Source organism: Oncorhynchus mykiss, chromosome 13 (assembly GCF_013265735.2).
Source record: "Oncorhynchus mykiss isolate Arlee chromosome 13, USDA_OmykA_1.1, whole genome shotgun sequence".
In the NCBI taxonomy this organism is placed as follows: Eukaryota; Metazoa; Chordata; class Actinopteri; order Salmoniformes; family Salmonidae; genus Oncorhynchus; species Oncorhynchus mykiss.
The window spans coordinates 67617405-67644225 of NC_048577.1; the positions used below are offsets into that span (position 1 = coordinate 67617405).

Below are 26821 nucleotides of genomic sequence, written 5' to 3' on the forward strand. Positions count from 1 at the left end.
AGTTTTGGAAACGTTAGAGTGTTTTCTATCCAAAGCTGTCACTTATATGCATAGTCGAGCATCTTGTCGTGACAAAATATCGCGCTTAAAACGGGAACGTTTTTTATCCAAAAATGAAATACCGGCCCTAGAGTTCCAAGAGGATTTATACAGATAATTTACACAAAATACAATATAGTAATAATATAAATTACCTGAGAATTGTATGTCATCCAGTCTTAATATGAATTGTATGTCATCCAGTCTTAATATGAATTGTATGTCATCCAGTCTTAATATGAATTGTATGTCATCCAGTCTTAATAAGAATTGTATGTCATCCAGTCTTAATATGAATTGTATATCATCCAGTCTTAATATGAATTGTATATCATCCAGTCTTAATATGAATTGTATGTCATCCAGTCTTAATAAGAATTGTATGTCATCCAGTCTTAATATGAATTGTATATCATCCAGTCTTAATATGAATTGTATATCATCCAGTCTTAATATGAATTGTATATCATCCAGTCTTAATATGAATTGTATGTCATCCAGTCTTAATATGAATTGTATGTCATCCAGTCTTAATATGAATTGTATGTCATCCAGTCTTAATATGAATTGTATGTCATCCAGTCTTAATAAGAATTGTATGTCATCCAGTCTTAATATGAATTGTATGTCATCCAGTCTTAATATGAATTGTATGTCATCCAGTCTTAATAAGAATTGTATGTCATCCAGTCTTAATATGAATTGTATATCATCCAGTCTTAATATGAATTGTATGTCATCCAGTCTTAATAAGAATTGTATGTCATCCAGTCTTAATATGAATTGTATATCATCCAGTCTTAATATGAATTGTATATCATCCAGTCTTAATATGAATTGTATGTCATCCAGTCTTAATATGAATTGTATGTCATCCAGTCTTAATATGAATTGTATGTCATCCAGTCTTAATATGAATTGTATGTCATCCAGTCTTAATATGTTTGTAGAATATTAATACATTGTTAAAAACATTTTTTAAAGTATTTTACATTTAGAGAGCGATAACACACACGCACACGCTATACAATGTCAAGTAATTGTTTTCTAGAACTGTGTACATCCACTAGGGGGAGCCAGTGGTCCACTCTTGAGTAGAGCCTTGCTTTGGCAATTTCATGGTTCTGAGTCACTTTGAGACATGTCACACAAAATTGACATTTGTTTGTTGAAAACATTAGGATAAATACATATGTGAGTAGAGTCCTTTCTCGTTAATATTTTATTTTTATCTCTAACACAACATCTAATTTATTATATACTATATAATTTATATAATGCAGTAAAAGTGGTCCATCTTATAAAATAATACAATGATCCCCTTTTTGTATTTTTTATTGACTGAGACATACACTGGACAGTCCATCCTCGGACATCCCAGGATGACCCCCTGAGGACACTTTTTAAAAGGTTAAAGGTTAGGCAGGATTAAAACTGTTTTTTCAAAGACACTAGGGACACCCCTTGTGTGCATATAGTTAGTTCCCTTGTGTGTAAGAGACCCCCTAGATGAACAACCTGTTGACCATTAAAATATGGATTGCTGAGAACTCTTTAAAAGTGTAAAGGTTAAACAGGTTTAAAACAGTTGTTGTTTTGTAAAACCTTTATATAAATCATAATCGTTACTATTACACAATACTACACATTACTACACAATAAACATTATTATCACACATTACTAAACAATACATGTTATTATTAAACAATACCACACATTACTAAACAATACACATAATTATTACACAATACTACACATTACTACACAATACATGTTATTATTACACAATACTACACATTACTACACAATACATGTTGTTATTACACAATACTACACATTATACTACACAATACATGTTATTATTACACAATACTACACATTACTACACAATACATGTTGTTATTACACAATACTACACATTATACTACACAATACATGTTATTATTACACAATACTACACATTACTACACAATACATGTTGTTATTACACAATACTACACATTATACTACACAATACATGTTATTATTACACAATACTACACATTACTACACAATACATGTTGTTATTACACAATACTACACATTACTACACAATACATGTTTATAAGTATAATAAGACAGTTTATTATTATTTTCTGAGAGAAAAAGAAGAATCAACATTTTCCTCATTTTCAGGGGCCTATTGTAACCTGACACCCCCATCAGTCTCTCCTTTTCAGGGGCCTATTGTAACCTGACACCCCCATCAGTCTCTCCTTTTCAGGGGCCTATTATAACCTGACACCCCCATCAGTCTCTCCTTTTCAGGGGCCTATTATAACCTGACACCCCCATCAGTCTCTCATTTTCAGGGGCCTATTGTAACCATCAGTCTCTCCTTTTCAGGGGCCTATTGTAACCTGACACCCCCATCAGTCTCTCCTTTTCAGGGGCCTATTGTAACCATCAGTCTCTCCTTTTCAGGGGCCTATTGTAACCTGACAACCCCATCAGTCTCTCCTTTTCAGGGGCCTATTATAACCCGACACCCCCATCAGTCTCTCCTTTTCAGGGGCCTATTGTAACCTGACACCCCCATCAGTCTCTCCTTTTCAGGGGCCTATTGTAACCATCAGTCTCTCCTTTTCAGGGGCCTATTGTAACCTGACACCCCCATCAGTCTCTCCTTTTCAGGGGCCTATTATAACCCGACACCCCCATCAGTCTCTCCTTTTCAGGGGCCTATTATAACCCGACACCCTCATCAGTCTCTCCTCTTCAGGGGCCTATTGTAACCTGACACCCCCATCAGTCTCTCCTTTTCAGGGGCCTATTATAACCTGACACCCCCATCAGTCTCTCCTTTTCAGGGGCCTATTGTAACCCGACACCCCCATCAGTCTCTCCTTTTCAGGGGCCTATTGTAACCCGACACCCCCATCAGTCTCTCCTTTTCAGGGGCCTATTGTAACCTGACACCCCCACCAGTCTCTCCTTTTCAGGGGCCTATTGTAACCCGACACCCCCATCAGTCTCTCCTTTTCAGGGGCCTATTATAACCTGACACCCCCATCAGTCTCTCCTTTTCAGGGGCCTATTATAACCTGACACCCCCATCAGTCTCTCCTTTTCAGGGGCCTATTATAACCTGACACCCCCATCAGTCTCTCCTTTTCAGGGGCCTATTGTAACCTGACACCCCCATCAGTCTCTCCTTTTCAGGGGCTTATTGTAACTTGACACCCCCATCAGTCTCTCCTTTTCAGGGGTCTATTGTAACCATCAGTCTCTCCTTTTCAGGGGCCTATTGTAACCCGACACCCCCATCAGTCTCTCCTTTTCAGGGGCCTATTATAACCTGACACCCCCATCAGTCTCTCATTTTCAGGGGCCTATTGTAACCTGACACCCCCATCAGTCTCTCCTTTTCAGGGGCCTATTGTAACCTGACACCCCCATCAGTCTCTCCTTTTCAGGGGCCTATTGTAACCTGACACCCCCGTCAGTCTCTCCTTTTCAGGGGCCTATTGTAACCTGACACTCCCATCAGTCTCTCCTTTTCAGGGGCCTATTGTAACCTGACACCCCCATCAGTCTCTCCTTTTCAAGGGCCTATTGTAACCTGACACCCCTATCAGTCTCTCCTTTTCAGGGGCCTATTGTAACCTGACACCCCCATCAGTCTCTCCTTTTCAGGGGCCTATTGTAACCTGACACCCCCATCAGTCTCTCCTTTTCAGGGGCCTATTGTAACCCGACACCCCCATCAGTCTCTCCTTTTCAGGGGCCTATTGTAACCTGACACCCCCATCAGTCTCTCCTTTTAAGGGGCCTATTGTAACCTGACAACCCAATCAGTCTCTCCTTTTCAGGGGCCTATTGTAACCATCAGTCTCTCCTTTTCAGGGGCCTATTGTAACCTGACACCCCCATCAGTCTCTCATTTTCAGGGGCCTATTGTAACCTGACACCCCCATCAGTCTCTCCTTTTAAGGGGCCTATTGTAACCTGACAACCCAATCAGTCTCTCCTTTTCAGGGGCCTATTGTAACCATCAGTCTCTCCTTTTCAGGGGCCTATTGTAACCTGACACCCCCATCAGTCTCTCCTTTTCAGGGGCCTATTGTAACCTGACACCCCAATCAGTCTCTCCTTTTCAGGGGCCTATTGTAACCATCAGTCTCTCCTTTTCAGGGGCCAATTGTAACCTGACACCCCCATCAGTCTCTCCTTTTCAGGGGCCTTTTGTAACCTGACACACCCATCAGTCTCTCCTTTTCAGGGGCCTATTGTAACCCGACACCCCATTAGTCTCTCCTTTTCAGGGGCCTATTGTAACCCGACACCCCATTAGTCTCCAAATCCCCATCTTCAAGCTGTGAGGGCCTCAGACGTTGCCTCTTCCACACTGGCTGTCCATGGCCTTCCAGGTCCTATTGTAACCCGACACCCCATTAGTCTCCAAATCCCCATCTTCAAGCTGTGAGGGCCTCAGACGTTGCCTCTTCCACACTGGCTGTCCATGGCCTTCCAGGGCCTATTGCAACCTGACACCCCATTAGTCTCCAAATCCCCATCTTCAAGCTGTGAGGGCCTCAGACGTTGCCTCTTCCACACTGGCTGTCCATGGCCTTCCAGGGCCTATTGTAACCTGACACCCCATTAGTCTCCACAAGCCTCAGACGTTGCCTCTTCCACACTGGCTGTCCATGGCCTTCCAGGTCCTATTGCAACCCGACACCCCATTAGTCTCCACAAGCCTCAGACGTTGCCTCTTCCACACTGGCTGTCCATGGCCTTCCAGGTGTTGTAACCTGACACCCCCATCAGTCTCTCCTTTTCAGGGGCCTATTGTAACCTGACACCCCAATCAGTCTCTCCTTTTCAGGGGCCTATTGTAACCATCAGTCTCTCCTTTTCAGGGGCCAATTGTAACCTGACACCCCCATCAGTCTCTCCTTTTCAGGGGCCTTTTGTAACCTGACACACCCATCAGTCTCTCCTTTTCAGGGGCCTATTGTAACCTGACACCCCCATCAGTCTCTCCTTTTCAGGGGCCTATTGTAACCCGACACCCCATTAGTCTCTCCTTTTCAGGGGCCTATTGTAACCCGACACCCCATTAGTCTCCAAATCCCCATCTTCAAGCTGTGAGGGCCTCAGACGTTGCCTCTTCCACACTGGCTGTCCATGGCCTTCCAGGTCCTATTGTAACCCGACACCCCATTAGTCTCCAAATCCCCATCTTCAAGCTGTGAGGGCCTCAGACGTTGCCTCTTCCACACTGGCTGTCCATGGCCTTCCAGGTCCTATTGTAACCCGACACCCCATTAGTCTCCACAAGCCTCAGACGTTGCCTCTTCCACGCTGGCTGTCCATGGCCTTCCAGGTCCTATTGTAACCTGACACCCCATTAGTCTCCAAATCCCCATCTTCAAGCTGTGAGGGCCTCAGACGTTGCCTCTTCCACACTGGCTGTCCATGGCCTTCCAGGTCCTATTGTAACCTGACACCCCATTAGTCTCCACAAGCCTCAGACGTTGCCTCTTCCACGCTGGCTGTCCATGGCCTTCCAGGTCCTATTGTAACCTGACACCCCATTAGTCTCCACAAGCCTCAGATGTTGCCTCTTCCACGCTGGCTGTCCATGGCCTTCCAGGTCCTATTGTAACCCGACACCCCATCAGTCTCCACAAGCCTCAGACATTGCCTCTTCCACGCTGGCTGTCCATGGCCTTCCAGGTCCTATTGTAACCCGACACCCCATTAGTCTCCAAATCCCCATCTTCAAAGCTGTGAGGGCCTCAGACGTTGCCTCTTCCACACTGGCTGTCCATGGCCTTCCAGGGCCTATTGCAACCTGACACCCCATTAGTCTCCAAATCCCCATCTTCAAGCTGGGAGGGCCTCAGACGTTGCCTCTTCCACACTGGCTGTCCATGGCCTTCCAGGTCCTATTGTAACCTGACACCCCATTAGTCTCCAAATCCCCATCTTCAAAGCTGTGAGGGCCTCAGACGTTGCCTCTTCCACACTGGCTGTCCATGGCCTTCCAGGTCCTATTGTAACCCGACACCCCATTAGTCTCCACAACTCTCAGACGTTGCCTCTTCCACGCTGGCTGTCCATGGCCTTCCAGGTCCTATTGCAACCTGACACCCCATTAGTCTCCACAAGCCTCAGACGTTGCCTCTTCCACACTGGCTGTCCATGGCCTTCCAGGTCCTATTGTAACCTGACACCCCATTAGTCTCCACAAGCCTCAGACGTTGCCTCTTCCACACTGGCTGTCCATGGCCTTCCAGGGCCTATTGTAACCTGACACCCCATTAGTCTCCACAAGCCTCAGACGTTGCCTCTTCCAAGCTGGCTGTCCATGGCCTTCCAGGTCCTATTGTAACCTGACACCCCATTAGTCTCCACAAGCCTCAGACGTTGCCTCTTCCACACTGGCTGTCCATGGCCTTCCAGGTCCTATTGTAACCTGACACCCCATTAGTCTCCACAAGCCTCAGACGTTGCCTCTTCCACACTGGCTGTCCATGGCCTTCCAGGTCCTATTGTAACCTGACACCCCATTAGTCTCCACAAGCCTCAGACGTTGCCTCTTCCACGCTGGCTGTCCATGGCCTTCCAGGTCCTATTGTAACCTGACACCCCATTAGTCTCCACAAGCCTCAGACGTTGCCTCTTCCACGCTGGCTGTCCATGGCCTTCCAGGTCCTATTGTAACCTGACACCCCATTAGTCTCCAAATCCCCATCTTCAAGCTGTGAGGGCCTCAGACGTTGCCTCTTCCACACTGGCTGTCCATGGCCTTCCAGGTCCTATTGTAACCCGACACCCCATTAGTCTCCACAAGCCTCAGACGTTGCCTCTTCCACGCTGGCTGTCCATGGCCTTCCAGGTCCTATTGTAACCTGACACCCCATTAGTCTCCAAATCCCCATCTTCAAGCTGTGAGGGCCTCAGACATTGCCTCTTCCACACTGGCTGTCCATGGCCTTCCAGGTCCTATTGTAACCCGACACCCCATTAGTCTCCACAAGCCTCAGACGTTGCCTCTTCCACGCTGGCTGTCCATGGCCTTCCAGGTCCTATTGTAACCCGACACCCCATTAGTCTCCACAAGCCTCAGACGTTGCCTCTTCCACGCTGGCTGTCCATGGCCTTCCAGGTCCTATTGTAACCTGACACCCCATTAGTCTCCAAATCCCCATCTTCAAGCTGTGAGGGCCTCAGACGTTGCCTCTTCCACGCTGGCTGTCCATGGCCTTCCAGGTCCTATTGTAACCTGACACCCCATTAGTCTCCACAAGCCTCAGACGTTGCCTCTTCCACGCTGGCTGTCCATGGCCTTCCAGGTCCTATTGTAACCTGACACCCCATTAGTCTCCAAATCCCCATCTTCAAGCTGTGAGGGCCTCAGACGTTGCCTCTTCCACACTGGCTGTCCATGGCCTTCCAGGTGTCGTAAGTTTTCTTTTCCCTGATAGATCAACCTTCTTGATCGTTCAGCCCAAGTTTTGTCTTGAGGACAAAAGGGACCATCTTCGTAAATGTTCACGATGGTGGAAAAACTGCTGTACTTGTTTTATCCTATCAAGCACTGTAAACCAATCTCACCACTTGAAGCTAAAGACAGGCACAAAGTAGTTGACCACTGTACAAGCGTTTGAAAATACATATGAACTAACAGATTTGGTTGCATTTACGCTACTGAATTCAGAAAAACCTAAAATTGTCACTTCGGAGTCTGGACTATACGCTACTGCTGAAGAGATTATTATGGCTTTCAAATCATCTCTCCTGCAGACTTCCTCTTCCAACACGTACCCAGGCAGGGATGTTCAGCTCAGGGCCTGTTAGAGCTGACATAGAGCAAGTCTCATCTTAAGCCATTCTCTCATACGAAACGAAGGAGAGAAAACACCCGGTTTTTGGCTGAAAAAGGTTGTTGAGACAGCTGTGTGTGAAAATCTTCACTGTTGAATCGTTGGAAAATGTAACCCTTATGGCCTTCAGTCATATCAATCCCACCATTAAAACAACCAGGTGCATCACAAAGAATGGCTTTGATGGTTTTGTCATTGTGGACCACACATGAAGGACCCCATACACCTAGAATTGGTCTAGGAGACATGATTTCTGTGGTTTATCTATCTTGAGGTTTCTTGTTCACAGGACAAGTCTAACACTAACTTATAACTCAGTCAGACCGACCCGGAAAATGACTTGTTCATTCTACAACGGGTCACAAGGTCACTACACAGCAGCTCCATCAGTTCAAACACATTTTCTTTCAGTTCAACAAGATCCCCACACATCAATCATCAGGCCATTACTTTTTATTACAAACATTTGCTTTACTTCGAAGAAACAGCTGCACTATCAAGTTACATAACCACACCCTAAATAGCATGAGGATATCCGGACAGGATGTCCTTAAAAGGGCATGAACATACCCTAAATAACATGAGGATATCCGGACAGGATGTTCTTAAAAGGGCATGAACACAGGACACAGGAATAACTCGTCAATCACTTTTTGACAGTTCTTACAGTTCTACAGGAATATTAAATGATGTGTTAAATATATTCTCTCTTCCAGTTCTACAGGAATATTAAATGATGTGTTAAATATATTCTCTCTTACAGTTCTACAGGAATATTAAATGATGTGTTAAATATATTCTCTCTTACAGTTCTACAGGAATATTAAATGATGTGTTAAATATATTCTCTCTTACAGTTCTACAGGAATATTAAATGATGTGTTAAATATATTCTCTCTTACAGTTCTACAGGAATATTAAATGATGTGTTAAATATATTCTCTCTTACAGTTCTACAGGAATATTAAATGATGTGCTAAATGTGTTATTTTAATTGTAATTTAAACAATTGTGTGATTCCAAGTTTCTTATTGTTCGTAACAACTCAGTTTGCTGCTATAGGCAGTTAGCTGCCTACTGTGACAGCTAGGTACTGGTTGCAACCTTGTAACTTTCTGATGGGAATAGTTGAAGACCATGTTTAGTTTCCAAGTGCTACTGAATAAGCTCAAGTTCTACTCAAATGCTCCAACATGATACATGTCATTATTCTAGTTTATCAATCCATTCGAAATCATTATCTGCAGCGCAGGTTGCTCTCTGCCATACTTTACATAACACAAGGGCAGCATATATAGCCTAGTGCGTCAGAACTGATAGGATACTGCCTGTTCTCTGAGCTCTTTATGTTTCTGGAGGCTGATGTCCCTTTATACCACAGGCTGGACAGTCCATGTCCTTACATTTAGTGAAATGATGGAATGACTTCAGAGTGTTACTACCATTTAGTGAAAGGATGGAATGACTTAGTGTTACTACCATTTAGTGAAAGGATGGAATGACTTAGTGTTACTACCATTTAGTGAAAGGATGGAATGACTTAGTGTTACTACCATTTAGTGAAAGGATGGAATGACTTAGTGTTACTACCATTTAGTGAAAGGATGGAATGACTTAGTGTTACTACCATTTAGTGAAAGGATGGAATGACTTCAGATTGTTACTAACATCATATCAAACATAAAACATTTACAACTGATCTTTTTATTAAACTGAACAATAAAATAAACCCAACAAGATCTTACTGAGTTACAGTTCATATAAGGACATCAGTCAGTTGAAATACATTCATTAATCAGGCTGTTGATTGTGGCCTGTGGAATGTTGTCCCAGTCCTCTTCTCTTCATTGGCCGTGTGTGTGTGTGTGTGTGTGTGTGTCCAGTGTGTGTGAGCCCAGTGTGTGTGTCCATTGTGTGTGTCAGTGTGTGTGTGTCCAGTGTGTGTGTGTTTGTCCCGTATGTGTGTGTGTGTGTGAGTGTGTTTGTCAGTTCGTGTGTGAGTCTAGTTTGTGTGTTTGTGTCCTGTGTGTGTCCAGCGTGTGAGTTGTGTGTGTGTGTGTGTATCAGTGTGTGTGTGTATCAGTGTGTGTGTGTGTCAAGTTATTATTTCCAGAGACACGGACACACAAACCCTAAACCCTGGATAGAGGGGCTCAGTGAATGTGGAGGTGAATGTGTACAGGTGGGTCAGTGTGTCAGAGGAGGCTCTATAGAAGGACAGAGTGCCGGCTGGTCTGTCCAGATACACTCCTACTCTGTGGGAGCTGGAGGAGGGGACGTCTATGGTAGTGGGATTCTTATTGTGACAGGTTCTGTAACTTTTGTCATAGCAGACCAGACTCCAGGACTTGTCATTCCATCCAAGACAACAGTCAATACCCCTTCCTCTCCTGTTGATTCCTTTATATGTCACTCCAATATCAGCCCTTCCCCCACTCCACTCTACCTCCCAGTAACAGCGCCCAGTCAGACCCTCTCTACACAGCACCTGTCTACAGTCATCAAATCTCTCTGGGTGATCAGGATACGGCTGCTCCTCTGTCCTACATGTCACCTTTCTGTTCTCCTCAGACAGAGAGAGGTGTCTGTTTACTGTGTTGAGGTCCAGTGTGAGATCACAGACATCTGATGGATGAAACCAGACACAATATTAGAAATCATCATCATTCACATTAGAATGTTAACTCACTTTTCACTAATTCTTGTAATGTAGATGTTTCTAGGTATCAAAAGGAGAAGTTAAGGTAATTTGAGACTTGTAGAATTATCATATGTTATACTGTATGGTAATATAAAACACGTATTCCAATGAATTACACACACACACACACACACACACACAAACACACAAATTGTCAAAGCAACTCTTTGTACACTTTGGTGTCCCTGATTTCTGCTTCTGTAGAACTACAGTTGATATTTAATATGACCAAGTAAGTAATGATGGTGGTCTTTGACTTTGACTTAACTTGAGTTAAGACTTATTCTTAGTCATATTCTTCACAACAGTCAACACTCACATTTTCTAAGTCCAGGTCTCATTGTTTTCTCTCCACCATGTTCCACACTGTAGCGGTAAGCAGAAGAACAGACAGTCATTGAGTGATACACCTGAACACACACACACACACACACACACACACACACACACACACACACACACAAACAAACTCATACTGGACACACACACACATGCAGGTCAAGCGTTGGTAAGAATGTTTGTTTGTCTGTGTGTGTTTGTGTTGTTGGAGAATAATCAGAATTAGTTGGGTAACATAGATAAGATGTTTTATTTTCATTATATGCTTGTGAGTTACTTCTCATCAGAATGTCTATTTTTGTATAATACTGTTGGCCGGTTGCAGTTATCTGTTCTCTGTCATGGGAGTTACTTGGGCCGCAGAGAGGGGAGGGGTCAGATTTGTCTACATAGGAAAACATATCTTTTAAACCAATTATCTCTTGGCTCCACAATGTCTGTGTGCCAGTCACTGTGTCTCTGTGATCTTGCCACGGTGTATTTGATATATGCCTGTTGATAGGTTTTGTTTTATGGTCCTGAGAGCGAGAAAATAACTTAGTTTAGGAGACAAAGCTGAACGATAATTTATGGCCAATGCTGCCTGGCTATGTGTGTCTTTGCTATAAAGGATCTCAGTTGCAATGTGTAAGGACTCTCAGAGAATTCATTTATAGACACTGAATTGATCTGAGAGTCACAGGGTTGTGATGGAGCTCATATAATTAAAGATGGACTTTATGATAACTCTGACTTGTGTGTGGTTTGCTCTCATGATTTGGTAAATACAGGACATTTCCACTACAGTGTTCAGTGTGTGTGTCCAGTGTGTATGATGTGTCCAGTGTCTGCATCCTGTGTGTATGACGTGTGGTGTGTGTGTGTCCTGTGTGTGTATCCAGTGTGTGTGTGTTTCACACACACATTGGACACACACACACACACACAGTCAGCATATAACTTTTTCCAAGTGGTGGAAAGAATGTTTGTCTTAACTAGCCTGATAAGTCCAACATGTTTGATATGAACATTGACATAAACCCTCTACATACTTGAGTTTCTCCAGTCTGCAGTGTGGATCCTCCAGTCCAGCAGAGAGCAGTCTGACTCCTGAGTCTCCTGGGTGATTGTAGCTCAAGTCCAGCTCTCTCAGGTGTGAGGGGTTTGACCTCAGAGCTGAGACCAGATAAGCACAGCCTTCCTCTGTGACTAGACAGCCTGACAGTCTGCAAAGAGTCAAATCATATTAAAATCACACTGCTATTATTTGGTGGTGAAAATAGTGGCAGTATATTTTTTTCAACATGAGTGGACTGACCAGACCAGTATAAAAATCAGTCTCAGTCAAAAGACAGACAGTGAGGTATCAGATTTAGATTGTATTGAGTATTACAGTCCACACCATATCTATTTAGACAGTGAGGTATCAGATTTAGATTGTATTGAGTATACAGTCCACACCATATCTATTTAGACAGTGAGGTATCAGATTTAGATTGTATTGAGTATACAGTCCACACCATATCTATTTAGACAGTGAGGTATCAGATTTATGACAGATGAGGATTTAAACAAAAAAAAAAGTATTTTTGATTCGATGACTTCTTGACTAAATTGACTCAATACTAGCTTGTGACTCAAACTCGTTAATTGTATTTGCAGTTTGTTTTGGTTGTGTTTTGCACAATATTAAAATGGTGGTTGATGAGTGGAGTAATTTTCTGTCTAAATGAGTAGATAACATGTTTCTAAACAATAATAAATGAATCCTGATTATGCCATGATTAAGAAAAATCATGAATAAATCATGAATAATAATGAGTGAAAAAGTTACAGAGGCTACAACAAAACATGCTAACCTCTCACCATTACCAATAACAGAGGATACAACAAAACATGCTAACCTCTCACCATTACCAATAACAGACTACAACAAAACATGCTAACCTCTCACCATTACCAATAACAGAGGCTACAACAAAACATACTAACCTCTCACCATTACCAATAACAGAGGCTACAACAAAACATGCTAACCTCTCACCATTACCAAAAACAGAGGCTACAGCAAAACATGCTAACCTCTAACTATCACCAATAACAGAGGCTACAACAAAACATGCTAACCTCTCACCATTACCAATAACAGAGGGGGTCTGATCTTTGTGCCTCTGTTCTCATTCATCATCATTCACAATTCATTCATGATTTTTCATAATCATGGTAGCATCCACATGAATGTAGAAGTGTTCAGAAACATCTTCTATTCTTACTGACAATACAAGTGAAGTGACTCCAAAATGACAGGACATTATTCACCATTCAGTTTCTATTAGGAAATCATCTAAAACACAACCAGGACAAACTGGAAATGTATTCAAAAGTTCGTAGATTCACAAGTAATCAATGCAGGCAAAGAATATGGGACTAAACAATACACTTTTGACTGAATGTTTGTAAAAAAATAATTAATGGAGACACAAAAAGGTCTAAACATTAAAACATTAAAGAATGAAAATACCCTCAAATAAAAGGTGACATTCTGTACTGTCTCCTAATATGAAACATTCTATCTCAAATCCAAAATGCTGGAGCAAAGCACCAAATGTAAAACTGTAAGCTTCACTGTCCAAACACATATGGTGTGGACTATGTTTGTCTGGTAAACACAATGTGGATCTGGTGAACAGTTATCACTTGTTGACCAACTACAGGAATACTGACCTCAGAGTCTCCAGTTTACAGTGGGGATTCCCCAGTCCAGCAGAGAGCAGCTTCACTCCTGAATCCTTCAGGTCATTGTTACTCAGATCCAGCTCTCTCACGTGTGAGGGGTTTGACCTCAGAGCTGAGACCAGAGAAGCACAGCCTTCCTCTGTGACTCTACAGCCTGACAGCCTGACAAAGAGATCATCATGACTTCACAAACACACTGTTAATTTAACACCAGTAGTGTAGAAGGACAATGGCAGATGCATTTGGTTTATTCTCTCAAACAACATATAGATTCATCCTCTGTCTTCTAGAATCGTATGGTCATAATGTTATACTAATGTGAAAATCAATGAATTTATTCAATATGTTTATCAATATAATATTATATACATATTATAATACCTTTTTTTCTCTAAACTGAATATTTATTCTAGCTGATTAGTACTTGAATGTCATTTTATTTACTCACAGAACAGCTCTGGAGGCTTTGACCACTGGCAGCAGCCTCAGAAGACCTTCCTCTGATCTGGAGTATTTCTTCAGGTCAAACACATCCAGCTCCTTTTCTGAAGTCAGCAACACAAAGATCAGAGCTGACCACTGTGCAGGTGACAGCTTGGCTTCTGAGAGACTTCCTGATCTCAGGTAGCTTTGGATCTGCTCCACTAGAGAATAGTCATTCAGTTCATTCAGACAGTGGAACAGATTGATGCTCCTCTCTGGAGAGGGATTCTCCCTGATCTTCTCCTTGATGTACTTGACTGTTTCTTCATGGCTCTGTGAGCTGTTTCTTGTCTTTGTCAGTAGACCTCGTAAGTGCTTCTGATTGGACTCCAGTGAGCGGCCCAGAAGGAAACGGAGGAAAAGGTCCAGGTTTCCCGTCTCACTTTGTAAGGCTTTATCCACAGCACTCTTGTAGAAAGTAACTTCAGTAACTTTAGGCTTCTCTCTGAAGAACGACAAAAAAGTAGCTGAACATTGATTGAGGTTTGGCCATTAGATTCTCATTGTTGTTGATGAATGAGAGGAACACATGTACAGCAGCCAGAAACTCCTGAATGCTCAGATGCACAAAGCAGTACACCTTGTCCTGGTACAGCACACATTCCTCTTTAAAGAGCTGTGTGCACAATCCTGAATAAACTGAGGCTTCATTAACACCAATGCCAGCCTCTTTCAGGTCTTCTTCATAGAAAATCAGATTGCCCTTCATAAGCTGTTGAAAAGCCAGTTTTCCCAGTGACAGAATGCTCTCTTTATTCCAGTGTGGACCTGTCTCTTCTTTCCCAAGATACTTTTTATTCTTCTGTTTGGTATGAAACACCACAAGGTGTGTATACATCTCAGTCAGAGTCTTGGGCATCTCTTCTCTCTTATGTTTTAGCATGTGTTCAAGGACTGTTGCAGAAATCCAACAGAAGACTGGAATGTGGCACATGATGTGGAGGCTCCTTGATGTCTTTATGTGTGAGATGATTCTGCTGGCCAGGTCCTCATCACTGAATCTCTTCCTGAAGTACTCCTCCTTCTGTGGGTCATTGAACCCTCGTACCTCTGTCACCTGGTCAACAAACCCTGAAGGGATCTTATTGGCTGCTGCAGGTCTAGTAGTTATCCAGAGGAGAGCAGAGGGGAGCAGATTTTCCTTGATGAGATTTGTCAGCAGAACATCCACTGAGGTTGACTCTGTGATGTCACAACAGATCTTGTTCTTCTGGAAGTCTAGGGGCAGTCGGCACTCATCCAGACCATCAAAGATTAACAGAACTTTGTACTTGTTGTAGATGGAGATTCTTGATTGTTTGGTTTCCATTGAGAAGTGATTAAGAAGTTCAATGAAAGTGTGTTTGTCCTCTTTCATCAAATTCAGCTCCCGAAAAGGGAATGAAAACACAAATTGGACATCCTGATTTGCTTTTCCTTCAGCCCAGTCCAGAATGAACTTCTGCACAGAGACTGTTTTTCCAATGCCAGCGACTCCCTTTGTCAGCACAGTTCTGATACGTTTGTCTTCTCCAGTTAAGGGTTTGAAGATGTCGTTACATTTGATTGCAGTCTCTGGTCTTGCTTGTTTCCTGGTTGTTGTCTCAATCTGTCTCAGCTCATGTTCATTATTGACCTCTCCTGTTCCACCCTCTGTAATGTAGAGCTCTGTGTAGAACTTATTGAGAAGTGTTGGGTTTCCTTGTTTAGCGATCCCTTCAAATACACATTGAAACTTCTTCTTTAGATTAGATTTGAGTTCACGTTGGTAAATCCCAGCAAGCTCATCTGAATGAAGAAATAACACAGAGGATATTAATATTACGTCTGTTTCATCAAGTTTTACATTATAATGATTTATTCTCTTAAAACTTCTTAGGTCTGAGATCCCAATAACGGGAGAGATATGACAACAGCCAGTGAAAGTGCAGGGCGCCAAATTCAAAACAGCAGAAATCTCATAATTAAAATTCCTCAAACATACATGTATCTTATATCATTTTGTTGTTAATCCCACCGATTTCAAATATGCTTTACAGCGAAAGCACCACAAACAATTACGTCACCACCAAGCTGCAGAATTAGCACAGCCATTTTTCCAGCCAAAAGATAGCAGTCACAAAAAGCACAAATAGAGATGAAAATGAATCACTAACCTCTGATGATCTTCATCAGATGACACTCAGAGGACTTCATGTTACACAATACATGTTTGTTTTGTTTGATAAAGTTAATATTTATATAAAAACAATCTGAGTTTACGTTCATTAGTTCCAAAAATATCCAGTGATTTTGCATATCCACATCATTCAACACCATTCAACAGAAATACTCATCATAAATGGGGATGACAATAAGTTATACACATGGAATTATAGATATACCTCTCCTTAATGCAACCACTGTGTCAAATTTCAAAAACACTCTACGGAAAAAGCAATAATCTGAGACGGCAAAAAATAAGAATATTAGCCGCCATGTTGGAGTCAACAGAACCAGAAATTACAATAATATAAATAAATTAAAATAAATTAAAAGATCAATTATAATATTTGTGATAAATATTCCCTTACATTTGATGATCTTCATGAGAATGCACTCCCAGGAATCCCAGGTCCACAATGTTTGTTTTGTTTGATAATGTCCGTTATTTATGTCCAAATACATCCTTTTGTTAGCGCGTTTGGTATACATATCCAAACGCTCGTTCAGGTCATTTATAGGTCAGTTATATTACAGGTCGAAGAAACATTTCAAACTAAGTACAGAATCAATCATTAGGATGTTTTTATCATACATCTTCAATAAGGTTCCATCCGGAGAATTCCTATGTGTCTTGAGGAGCAACGGAACGCAAGTGGATATCATGTGGAATGCGCATGACCAGGAAATGGCTCTCTGCCAGTAAGCTGACTCATTCCCCTCTTATTCAGTCCCACAACACAGTAGAAGTCCCATTCAAGTTTCTATAGATGGTTGACATCTAGTGGAAGCCCTAGGAAATGCAAATTCATTCATATCCCAATGGTTGCTAATTTACCAACCTCAGATTTCTCACTTCCTGTTTGGATTCCTTCTCAGTTTTTTGCCTGCCATATGAGTTCTGTTATACTCACAGACATCATTCAAACAGTTTTAGAAACGTCGGAGTGTTTTCCATCCAATACTAATAATAATATGCATATATTAGCAACTGAGACTGAGGAGCTGGCCGTTTACTCTGGGCACCTTTCATCCAAGCTACTCAATACTGCCCATGCAGCCATAAGAGGATATTATCTGACTGTATAAACGTGTAAATGTTTTCATAGTGCATTACAGACTGGTGTGACTGATTATATTATTATTGGTATTATTGATGGTATAATTTATGTTGTCTCTCTCTCTCTAAATTAATCACAACACATCCCTGCTGCTACTTGATGAGGTCACTAGATGTTGTGTTAAGGCTGCTACAATATCATTTAGTTACACAGCTACTTTAGCTGTACTTTAGCTACAGCTTTTAAATGTTATAAAACAGCATTCAACATGAGGCAGACAGCTCTTACTTTTCTCCAGTGTGTCAGCAAGCTCCTTCTGGTTCATTTTCCTCAGGATGTGCAGTGTGATCTTCAGAGCCCCCTCTCTGGCACTGCTCTCCTGCTTCTCATCTTCAGCATCCACCACTTCCTTATCCTGCTTCTGACTCTCAAAGCCTTCTGGGAGTTCTGGACTAAGAATTCTCTTGAACATCTTCATCTCGTTCTTCACAAATCTAATAATATTCTCTTCAAGCAACTGAAATAAATCAAGTAAATAAGTTAAGCAAGAGAATAAATGCTTTCTCATCAACACATTAATGAATGATTGACAGATCAACTTTACTTCAGGTAAACAAAAACAAATGTTCATAACAGGACCACATACACTGAATATGGAGGCCAGGTCTGTTTGATGACTCTGGGAAGACTGACCACTGAGAATCTCTGACTCTGATCTCTCCTGTTGGTTTCTGTGGACAAAACATGACATTACATATCTTCATCCACGGAGTACACACACACACACACACACACACACACACACACACACACACACACATTATGAAGACAACAAAGATAAATAGGAAAATGGGAGAGGAGAAATGACTAGAGACAGTGTTGTTTAACTCACTGACCATGACCCATGAGTTCTTCTTACCTTTGTTCAGTAGAAAAGTCTCCCTCTCTAAACTCTATAGGACGATCCATAGACCAGTCACTCTTCATGGACACACAGCTGGGAACAGGGGAGGCTGGTCTCTCCTGCTTGATTGGTCTTCAACACAACAGAGACAAACATTACATCTCTCATCTGCCCTGCCTCAGATGAGACTAAGTGGTTGTGAATCGTTAGAAACTTTAACCATCACTTAACCCTCCTGCTGTTCTGGTCGAAATGGACTGATTTTCAAGTTCTCTCTCTGAAAAATGTTGTTCATTTAATCTGATTGTTATAATCTGAACAAACAAAATACATTTGGATGATTTTCATAACATTTTGGGTGTTTTATTTAACTCTTGTACAGCTGGGGTCACGGTCAAAAATGACTGGTCATTAGAAATGAATGGGTGAGACTACAATTAGAGTATAACATTTAGTTCAGGCACATGACCATTCATCAGATGGATACACTTCCTCTCCACATGCATGTGTGTTTGAACACACACACACACACACACACACACACACACACACACATACACACACACACACACACACACACACACACACACACACACACACACACACACACACACACACACACACACACACACACACACACACACACACACACACACACACACACACACACACACACACACACACACACACACACACACCTCCTCACTCCCCTTCTTGGCTTCCATGACATCCCCCACGGGAACCTTTCCCCAATAGAATAATTCCCCCCAGGAAACACACCTGTTGGCATTCTCACAAACAATCTCAACATTGTTTCAACAGTATATATATTTTCTCACAGGTCTGGTATATAAAGCTTTTTTTGAGGCCTTGGTCCCATTTCATTCTGTGGCGGTACAATGACTATATACTGTATGTGAGGCTCTTGATCATATCTTTGATCATGACACTGGTGAGGAGGAGAGAGGCCTTGTTAAACTTTGACACAAAGTAGTATGTGATAAATAGTACAATATGTTTCATCTGAGTATTTGTTACAGTCAAAATAATCCATACATTATGCTTTTTTTAAACTAAAAAACAAGTGGTATGAGCTCAGGTCAATGAGGCCTACAGGTCATAAACGGCAAATAGAAACTTGTAATGTTCACAAGAACTTAAGTTGATTAAAAGATCTAACACAACATTAGGTGATAATATATGTATTATTATGGATTTATAATCAGCTATTATCGGGTGGTCATTTTGGAACATAACAATGTGCCAAATCTGTGATTTAATGCATTTTTATTGGGTAAGCATTAGAATTAGCCCCCTCAGTATCTGAAGCTATGGGTGGTAATGTTTATCTCGGAGCTGATCCGTCATCAGTATTGTGAACTAATTATAATGTTGAGGAAAGATTTGAATGTAGAAAACTGATCTGAGAGCAGCGCTCCCTTTCTTTAGATCCTATCAGTATTGATAAATGCTTCGCCAGACCTGATACCTTGTTGTGCTGCTGATCCAGTTTCTACCGGTCTGACTGATGATATGAACTCTGACCTGTTCACCAGACGTGATACCTTGTTGTGCTGCTGATCCAGTTTCTGCTGGTCTGACTGAGGATATGAACTCTGACCTGTTCACCAGACGTGATACCTTGTAGTGCTGCTAATCCAGTTTCTACTGGTCTGCCTGAGGATATGAACTCTGACCTGTTCACCAGACGTGATACCTTGTCCAGAAATTGTAGTTTCAACTCCCTCCCTCCCTCCCTCCCTCCCTCCCTCCCTCCCTCCCTCCCTCCCTCCCTCCCTCCCTCCCTCCCTCCTTCCCTCTCTCTCCCTCCCTCCCTCCCTCTCTCTCCCTCGTCCTCTGAATGCTCAACTATGAAAAGCAACCTGACATTTACTCCTGAGGTGCTGACCTGTTGCAACCTCTATAACCACTGTGTTTATTATTTGAGAGCCTGGTTCCTCTCTACCCAGCACACCCAGAAGAGGACTGGCCACCCCTCAGAGTCTGGTTCCTCTCTACCCAGCACAGCCAGAAGAGGACTGGCCACCCCTCAGAGCCTGGTTCCTCTCTACCCAGCACAGCCAGAAGAGGACTGGCCACCCCTCAGAGCCTGGTTCCTCTCTACCCAGTACAGCCAGAAGAGTGGTCATTTCTCTTTAGGGGCTGATCCATCATCAGTATTGTGAACTAATTATAATGTTAAAGGAAAGATTTGAATGTAGAAAACAGATCTGAGATCAGCGCTCCCTTTCTTTCCATCCTATCAGTATAGACACACGCTCCAACAACACAACTGTTTTGGGAGACTCATGTTACATCTTCGGCCGCTGTAGGAAAGATGCATCTTAAAACACTCATATGCCTAAATTCCATCGCTCTCAGGAAACCGTCCACAGAGACACTTACAGTACAGTTGCAATATCTAAATTTGATAATCCTGTGAGACTTGATTTACCCTCATGAATGATTTATCAACCCCTTCAAAAATGTCCATGAATTGTAGTCAACATAATAATGAATATTTCCTGTTGCTTCAGGAGTAATATCCTGCTTTGAGAAACTAAGTCAAATTAAGATATGGCATCTGTGAGTGCATCTAAAGATAGGTGAGACAGGCTTATATCACAGTCTAATAATCAGGATAAGAACGTTCCATTCCAGCTAAACTATTTATATATATATATATTTTATATAGATAGTCTTCGAAATAAAAGTATGTAATTGACAGTAATGCAAATGAATACATATAGTAGAATTATGCCATACCTTTATTTTGAAGGCTAACCGCAAAGTCCACTGTTGTGCCTAATCCTTATTGATGTTATTTAATTATAAATGAGGGTTATTTTAGATGACACCTAGCTAGCTAACTGAAGCTACTGAAACAGATGTTATTTAATTATAAATGAGGGTTATTTTAGATGACACCTAGCTAGCTAACTGAAGCTACTGAAACAGATGTTATTTAATTATAAATGAGGGTTATTTTAGATGACACCTAGCTAGCTAACTGAAGCTACTCAAACAGATGTTATTTAATTATAAATGAGGGTTATTTTAGATGACACCTAGCTAGCTAACTGAAGCTACTGAAACAGATGTTATTTAATTATAAATGAGGGTTATTTTAGATGACACCTAGCTAGCTAACTGAAGCTACTGAAACAGATGTTATTTGTATCTTTTTTGACACGTAAAAACGGCATAGAAATCCTGGTCGAGAAAAAACTGAACAAATGAACACCGAAACAGCACAGCAGGTAGATGAAAGAAAAATGTTTTGATTATGTTTTACTGGTAATGGGGACATATGGAAATAACTTTTTGGTCAGTGTGTGTGTAACCTTTATTTATCAAGGCAAGTCAGTTAAGAACAAATTCTTATTTACAATGAAGCACGGACAAGGCTGGGTCAATTGCGCCCCACTATGGGACTCCCTATCACAGGCGGATGTGATACAGCCTGGATTCGAACCAGGGACTTGTTGTGACGCCTCTTGCACTGAGATGCAGTGCCTTAGACCGCTGCGTCAGTGTGTGTGTGTTAACTACATGTATTTAACTGTACTAGAATGCTTTAAAGGCTGCTAAAATTATAAATATTGGTTATTGGCATATATGACATATATTAATTATTGCCTAAAATTAATTAAAAAATGAGTGAAACAGTTTTCCTTCTAAAAAATGGTAATTAGGTGTATTGAATGGGAATGGTGTGGTCGTACCACAACAACAGAATGCTGTGAGCGTATAACGATCATTACAAATATTCTCATAAATAGACCGCTGATTGGTCAGCTCTGCCAAAGAGCCAACATGACATCATGTTCTATGAGGAAATAGCAGCATTTTTTAAACGGTCGGATTGAGATTCAAGTTTGAGTCGGGGTTGTTTAAGTATTTTTCTCCAATTTATGCTATGACCACAAATATGAGTAAAGGACTTGTCAACCACATTATTTGGGTATGAGTTAACAGAATATAAACTTTTAGAAGTTAGATTTGTAAAACCTTGTCTGTTTTGTGCCCTGGGATTTGTAGAACCTGTGTTTAACATTTTGAACAAAAACACACTATTTGTATCAATACCAGGAGTATTTACCCTGTGACTAGATACCCGGTATATACCAGGAGTATTTACTCTGTAGTTAGATACCTGGTATATACCGGGAGTATTTACTCTGTAGTTAGATACCTGGTATATACCAGGAGTATTTACTCTGTGATAGATACCTGGTATATACCAGGAGTATTTACTCTGTGATAGAGACCTGGTATATACCAGGAGTATTTACTCTGTGGTTAGATACCTGGTATATACCATGAGTATTTACTCTGTGATTAGATACCTGGTATATACCAGGAGTATTTACTCTGTGATTAGATACCTGGTATATACCATGAGTATTTACTCTGTGATTAGATACCTGGTATATACCAGGAGTATTTACTCTGTGATTAGATACCTGGTATATACCAGGAGTATTTACTCTGTGGTTAGATACCTGGTATATACCAGGAGTATTTACTCTGTGATTAGATACCTGGTATATACCGGGAGTATTTACTCTGTGCTTAGATACCTGGTATATACCAGGACTATTTACTCTGTGTTGAAGAAATGTCTCCCTTGTTGCATGTAATTGGCAGTATCATAGAGTGGAGTCTTCATGGACAGACTGCTGTCTCTCTGTGAATACATACCTGGTATATACTATAGATACCTGATATGTACCATGAGTACTACTTACCCTGTAAATGCAGAAAAGTCTCCATCTTCACAATCATAGAAAACGTCCATAGACCCGTCACTCTTCATGGACAGACAGCTGGGTGAGTCTGGTCTCTCCTGATGGAATGGGCTTCAACACAACAGAAACAGACCTTCAGTCTCTAGTCTAATGTAGACTAAAGATGATGATGTCATGTCACTGATACCAGGTCAGAGACAACATATATAGTTAATAAAACATGCCAAGAGATTTATGTCCCCACAGTATCCCCACAGTGTCCACACATTGTCCACACATTGTCCACACATTGTCCCCACATTGTCCCCACAGTGTCCCCATATTGTCCCCACAGTGTCCCCACATTGTCTCCACATTGTCCCCACATTGTCCCCACAGTGTTCCCACATTGTCCCCACAGTGTCCCCACATTGTCCCCACAGTGTCCCCACATTGTCCCCACATTGTCCCCACATTGTACCCACAGTGTCCCCACATTGTCCCCACAGTGACCCCACAGTGTCCCCACATTGTCCCCAAGTGTCCACACAGTGTCCACACAGTGTCCCCACATTGTCCCCACATTGTCCCCACAGTGTCCCCACAGCGCCAGTGTCCCCACAGCGCCCCCACAGTGTCCCCACATTGTCCCAACAGTGCCCCCACAGTGCCCCCACATTGTCCCAACAGAGTCCCCACATTGTCCCCAAGTGCCCACACATTGCCCCCACAGTGTCCCCACAGCGCCCCCAAGAGTCCCCACAGTGTCCGCACAGTGTCCCCACATTGTACCCACAGTGTCCCCACATTGTCCCCACATTGTCCCCACAGTGACCCCACAGTGTCCCCACATTGTCCCCAAGTGTCCACACAGTGTCCACACAGTGTCCACACAGTGTCCCCACATTGTCCCCACAGCGCCCCCACAGTGTCCCCACAGTGTCCCCACATTGTCCCAACAGTGCCCCCACATTGTCCCAACAGTGTCCCCACATTGTCCCCAAGTTCCCACACATTGCCCCCAAGTGCCCCCACAGTGTCACCACAGTGCCCCCACAGTGACCCCACAGCGCCCCCAAGAGTCCCCACAGTGTCCCCACAGTGTCCCCACATTGTCCCCACAGTGTCCCCACAGTGTCCCCACATTGTCCCCACAGTGACCCCACATTGTCCCCAAGTGTCCACACAGTGTCCACACAGTGTCCCCACATTGTCCCCACATTGTCCCCACAGTGTCCCCACAGCGCCCCCACTGTGTCCCCACATTGTCCCAACAGTGTCCCCACATTGTCCCCAAGTGCCCACACATTGTCCCCAGAGTGACCCCACAGTGACCCCACAGCGCCCCCAAGTGTCCCCACAGTTCCCCCACAATGACCCCACAGCACCCCCACAGTGTCTCCACAGTGACCCCACAGCACCCCCACAGTGACCCCACAGTGCCACCACAGTGCGTTGTTGAACATCCTAAAGGTTTCAGATCAGTGGTTTCCAGCCTGGTGTTCCGAATGTTATTATATATTTTAAATTAAAATACAACATTGTAACTATTGGGAACTAATGGTATTATAAGCAATTGGAGAGTTTCATTCCAAAACACGATATATCCATTTTCAGAAAAGTTGGTAAATTAGCTTTTATTGTTTAAAGATATATATATATATATCTGCCTCACTCTCAGAGAAATCAGTAGTACTGCTAGGTTTTACACAGTAATAATATATATCTGCCTCACTCTCAGAGAAATCAGTAGTACTGCTAGGTTTTACACAGTAATAATATATATCTGCCTCACTCTCAGAGAAATCAGTAGTACTGCTAGGTTTTACACAGTAATAATATATATCTGCCTCACTCTCAGTGAAATCAGTAGTACTGCTAGGTTTTACACAGTCAAATGTGACCGACGGGCTCATGTCACAAAATTTGAGATGTGTATTTCACATAAGATAAAAGTAGAGACTACAGTTGAGGAACAATGGGAAAGTAATTCTGCTTTGAAAAATGATAAACTTGTAACCTCACTTAGACAAAATGACCTTTGAATGTTTTGGTTCCTACTGTAGAGCTCTTCTTTGTCTACAGGGCTGTTATTTTGGCAGATAATGTCACCCATCTAAATAAATATATATATAATTAACTAAATGTATGTTGTTTTGTTTTTGGTTGATGTCAGTTTCATTGTTTGCTAAGCTATAAATTGTTATTTTGTGGTAAAGTGGTAAAATGAACTACAAAATGTTATATCTTGCAATTCTTAGTAATTTAGTAAGGAATTACACATTATTCAGTACTACTGCAGTTGTTACATAATTCCAATAGATGGAAGCATAAGACCACAAATGACATTTCAGAAGATTAGTTTAGCTCTCCCTGGATACACCACCACTCCCCTCACAGGAAAACTCCTGTGTGCTTCTTCCTGTCCCTTTCCACACTGCTAACACAAGAGGGCTTCTTCCTGTCCCTTTCCACACTGCTAACACAAGAGGGCTTCTTCCTGTCCCTTTCCACACTGCTAACACAAGAGGGCTTCTTCCTGTCCCTTTCCACACTGCTAACACAAGAGGGCTTCTTCCTGTCCCTTTCCACACTGCTAACACAAGAGGGCTTCTTCCTGTCCCTTTCCACACTGCTAACACAAGAGGGCTTCTTCCTGTCCCTTTCCACACTGCTAACACAAGAGGGCTTCTTCCTGTCCCTTTCCACACTGCTAACACAAGAGGGCTTCTTCCTGTCCCTTTCCACACTGCTAACACAAGAGGAAGGACTGAACAAGCATTTAACAGATTACTGTGAAGTAATATAATGATGATTCATGTTTATTATTACCTGGTTTTATGCTCATGTTTTGAAATTATACTTAATTAATATAATGATTATCAATAAGCCTGAACATGAATTCAGTCGTCTCTGGTTGAGAACAATGTATTTTCATAGTACATTCATTGTCAAATTCATCAACCTCAAAAATTTATCAACTCTCGCTAGTAGTCAACTCAGCCCCGCTAAAAAGCTTGTGTCGTCACTCTGCCTTCTCAAGGGGCATGTTGAGGTTAATTTGCTAACAGCGAGGTTTGCATGATGTAATTTATTGACGGGCTGGAAGTCGCACTCTAGTCTTTTCTATTCCGAGGTTGTTTACTCGCAATATCAGATATTAAGATGATTTTTATAATGAATGTATACTGAGGTTGAGGTTCTGACTAGTGATTATTTACCCGGGGTTCAATACCTGCTATTGAGGCGCCCTGAAAATAATATTAAAAAGTAATACAAGATACATAGCTAACTAAAGAAATGAGTGACCATTTTAGAAAATCATGGGACATATAGTCTGTGGTTATATGCTATTTTATGTCAATTATATTGCTGCTTGTTGCCTATAACTGATGCTTCGTGGTCATGTGCTGCCATCTATTGAAAATATTTAGCAATTAAAAGTTATTAATTCACCTACAGACATTGGTGATGCAGCTGAGAAATAAAGTGTATTTTTCTTGTTCATTCCTTAGATCAGTCTCAAACCTAACCAACCTAACCCACCTATCACTCGCCAATTCAAACTGGTCCAAACCACATTTGAAAAAATAAAACGAATGTTTCTTGTTGATCAAGTGTTCTGCCTTGCAATAATTAATATAATAAAATAACTAAACAAAAACAGCAAAATGCTGAGACAGGTTTTGATTAACAAAATAATCAGTGCTATTTAGTACTATAATGGTATTTACTAACATAATATTCATACATACATAAAATAGTTTCTAAAAGTGTTCTAGGCTACTTAACC

The 26821-nt window shown here is 41.9% G+C and overlaps 1 protein-coding gene and 1 pseudogene across 1 annotated transcript in view; one reads left to right on the forward strand and one right to left on the reverse strand.

The window, feature by feature from the left end:
• Positions 1-26821, forward strand: part of LOC118938461 — a 942996-nt pseudogene that overhangs the window by 819060 nt on the left and 97115 nt on the right.
• Positions 1-26821, reverse strand: part of LOC110515071 (NACHT, LRR and PYD domains-containing protein 3-like) — a 390541-nt gene that overhangs the window by 359160 nt on the left and 4560 nt on the right. Inside the window, exons 3-5 of the mRNA XM_036942521.1 lie at positions 23050-23160; positions 18314-18430; positions 18041-18125 (exon numbers count right to left, since the gene is read on the reverse strand). Of these exons, the coding sequence (XP_036798416.1) occupies positions 18041-18125; positions 18314-18430; positions 23050-23160 (313 nt within the window). The remainder of the gene's footprint in view (positions 1-18040; positions 18126-18313; positions 18431-23049; positions 23161-26821) is intronic.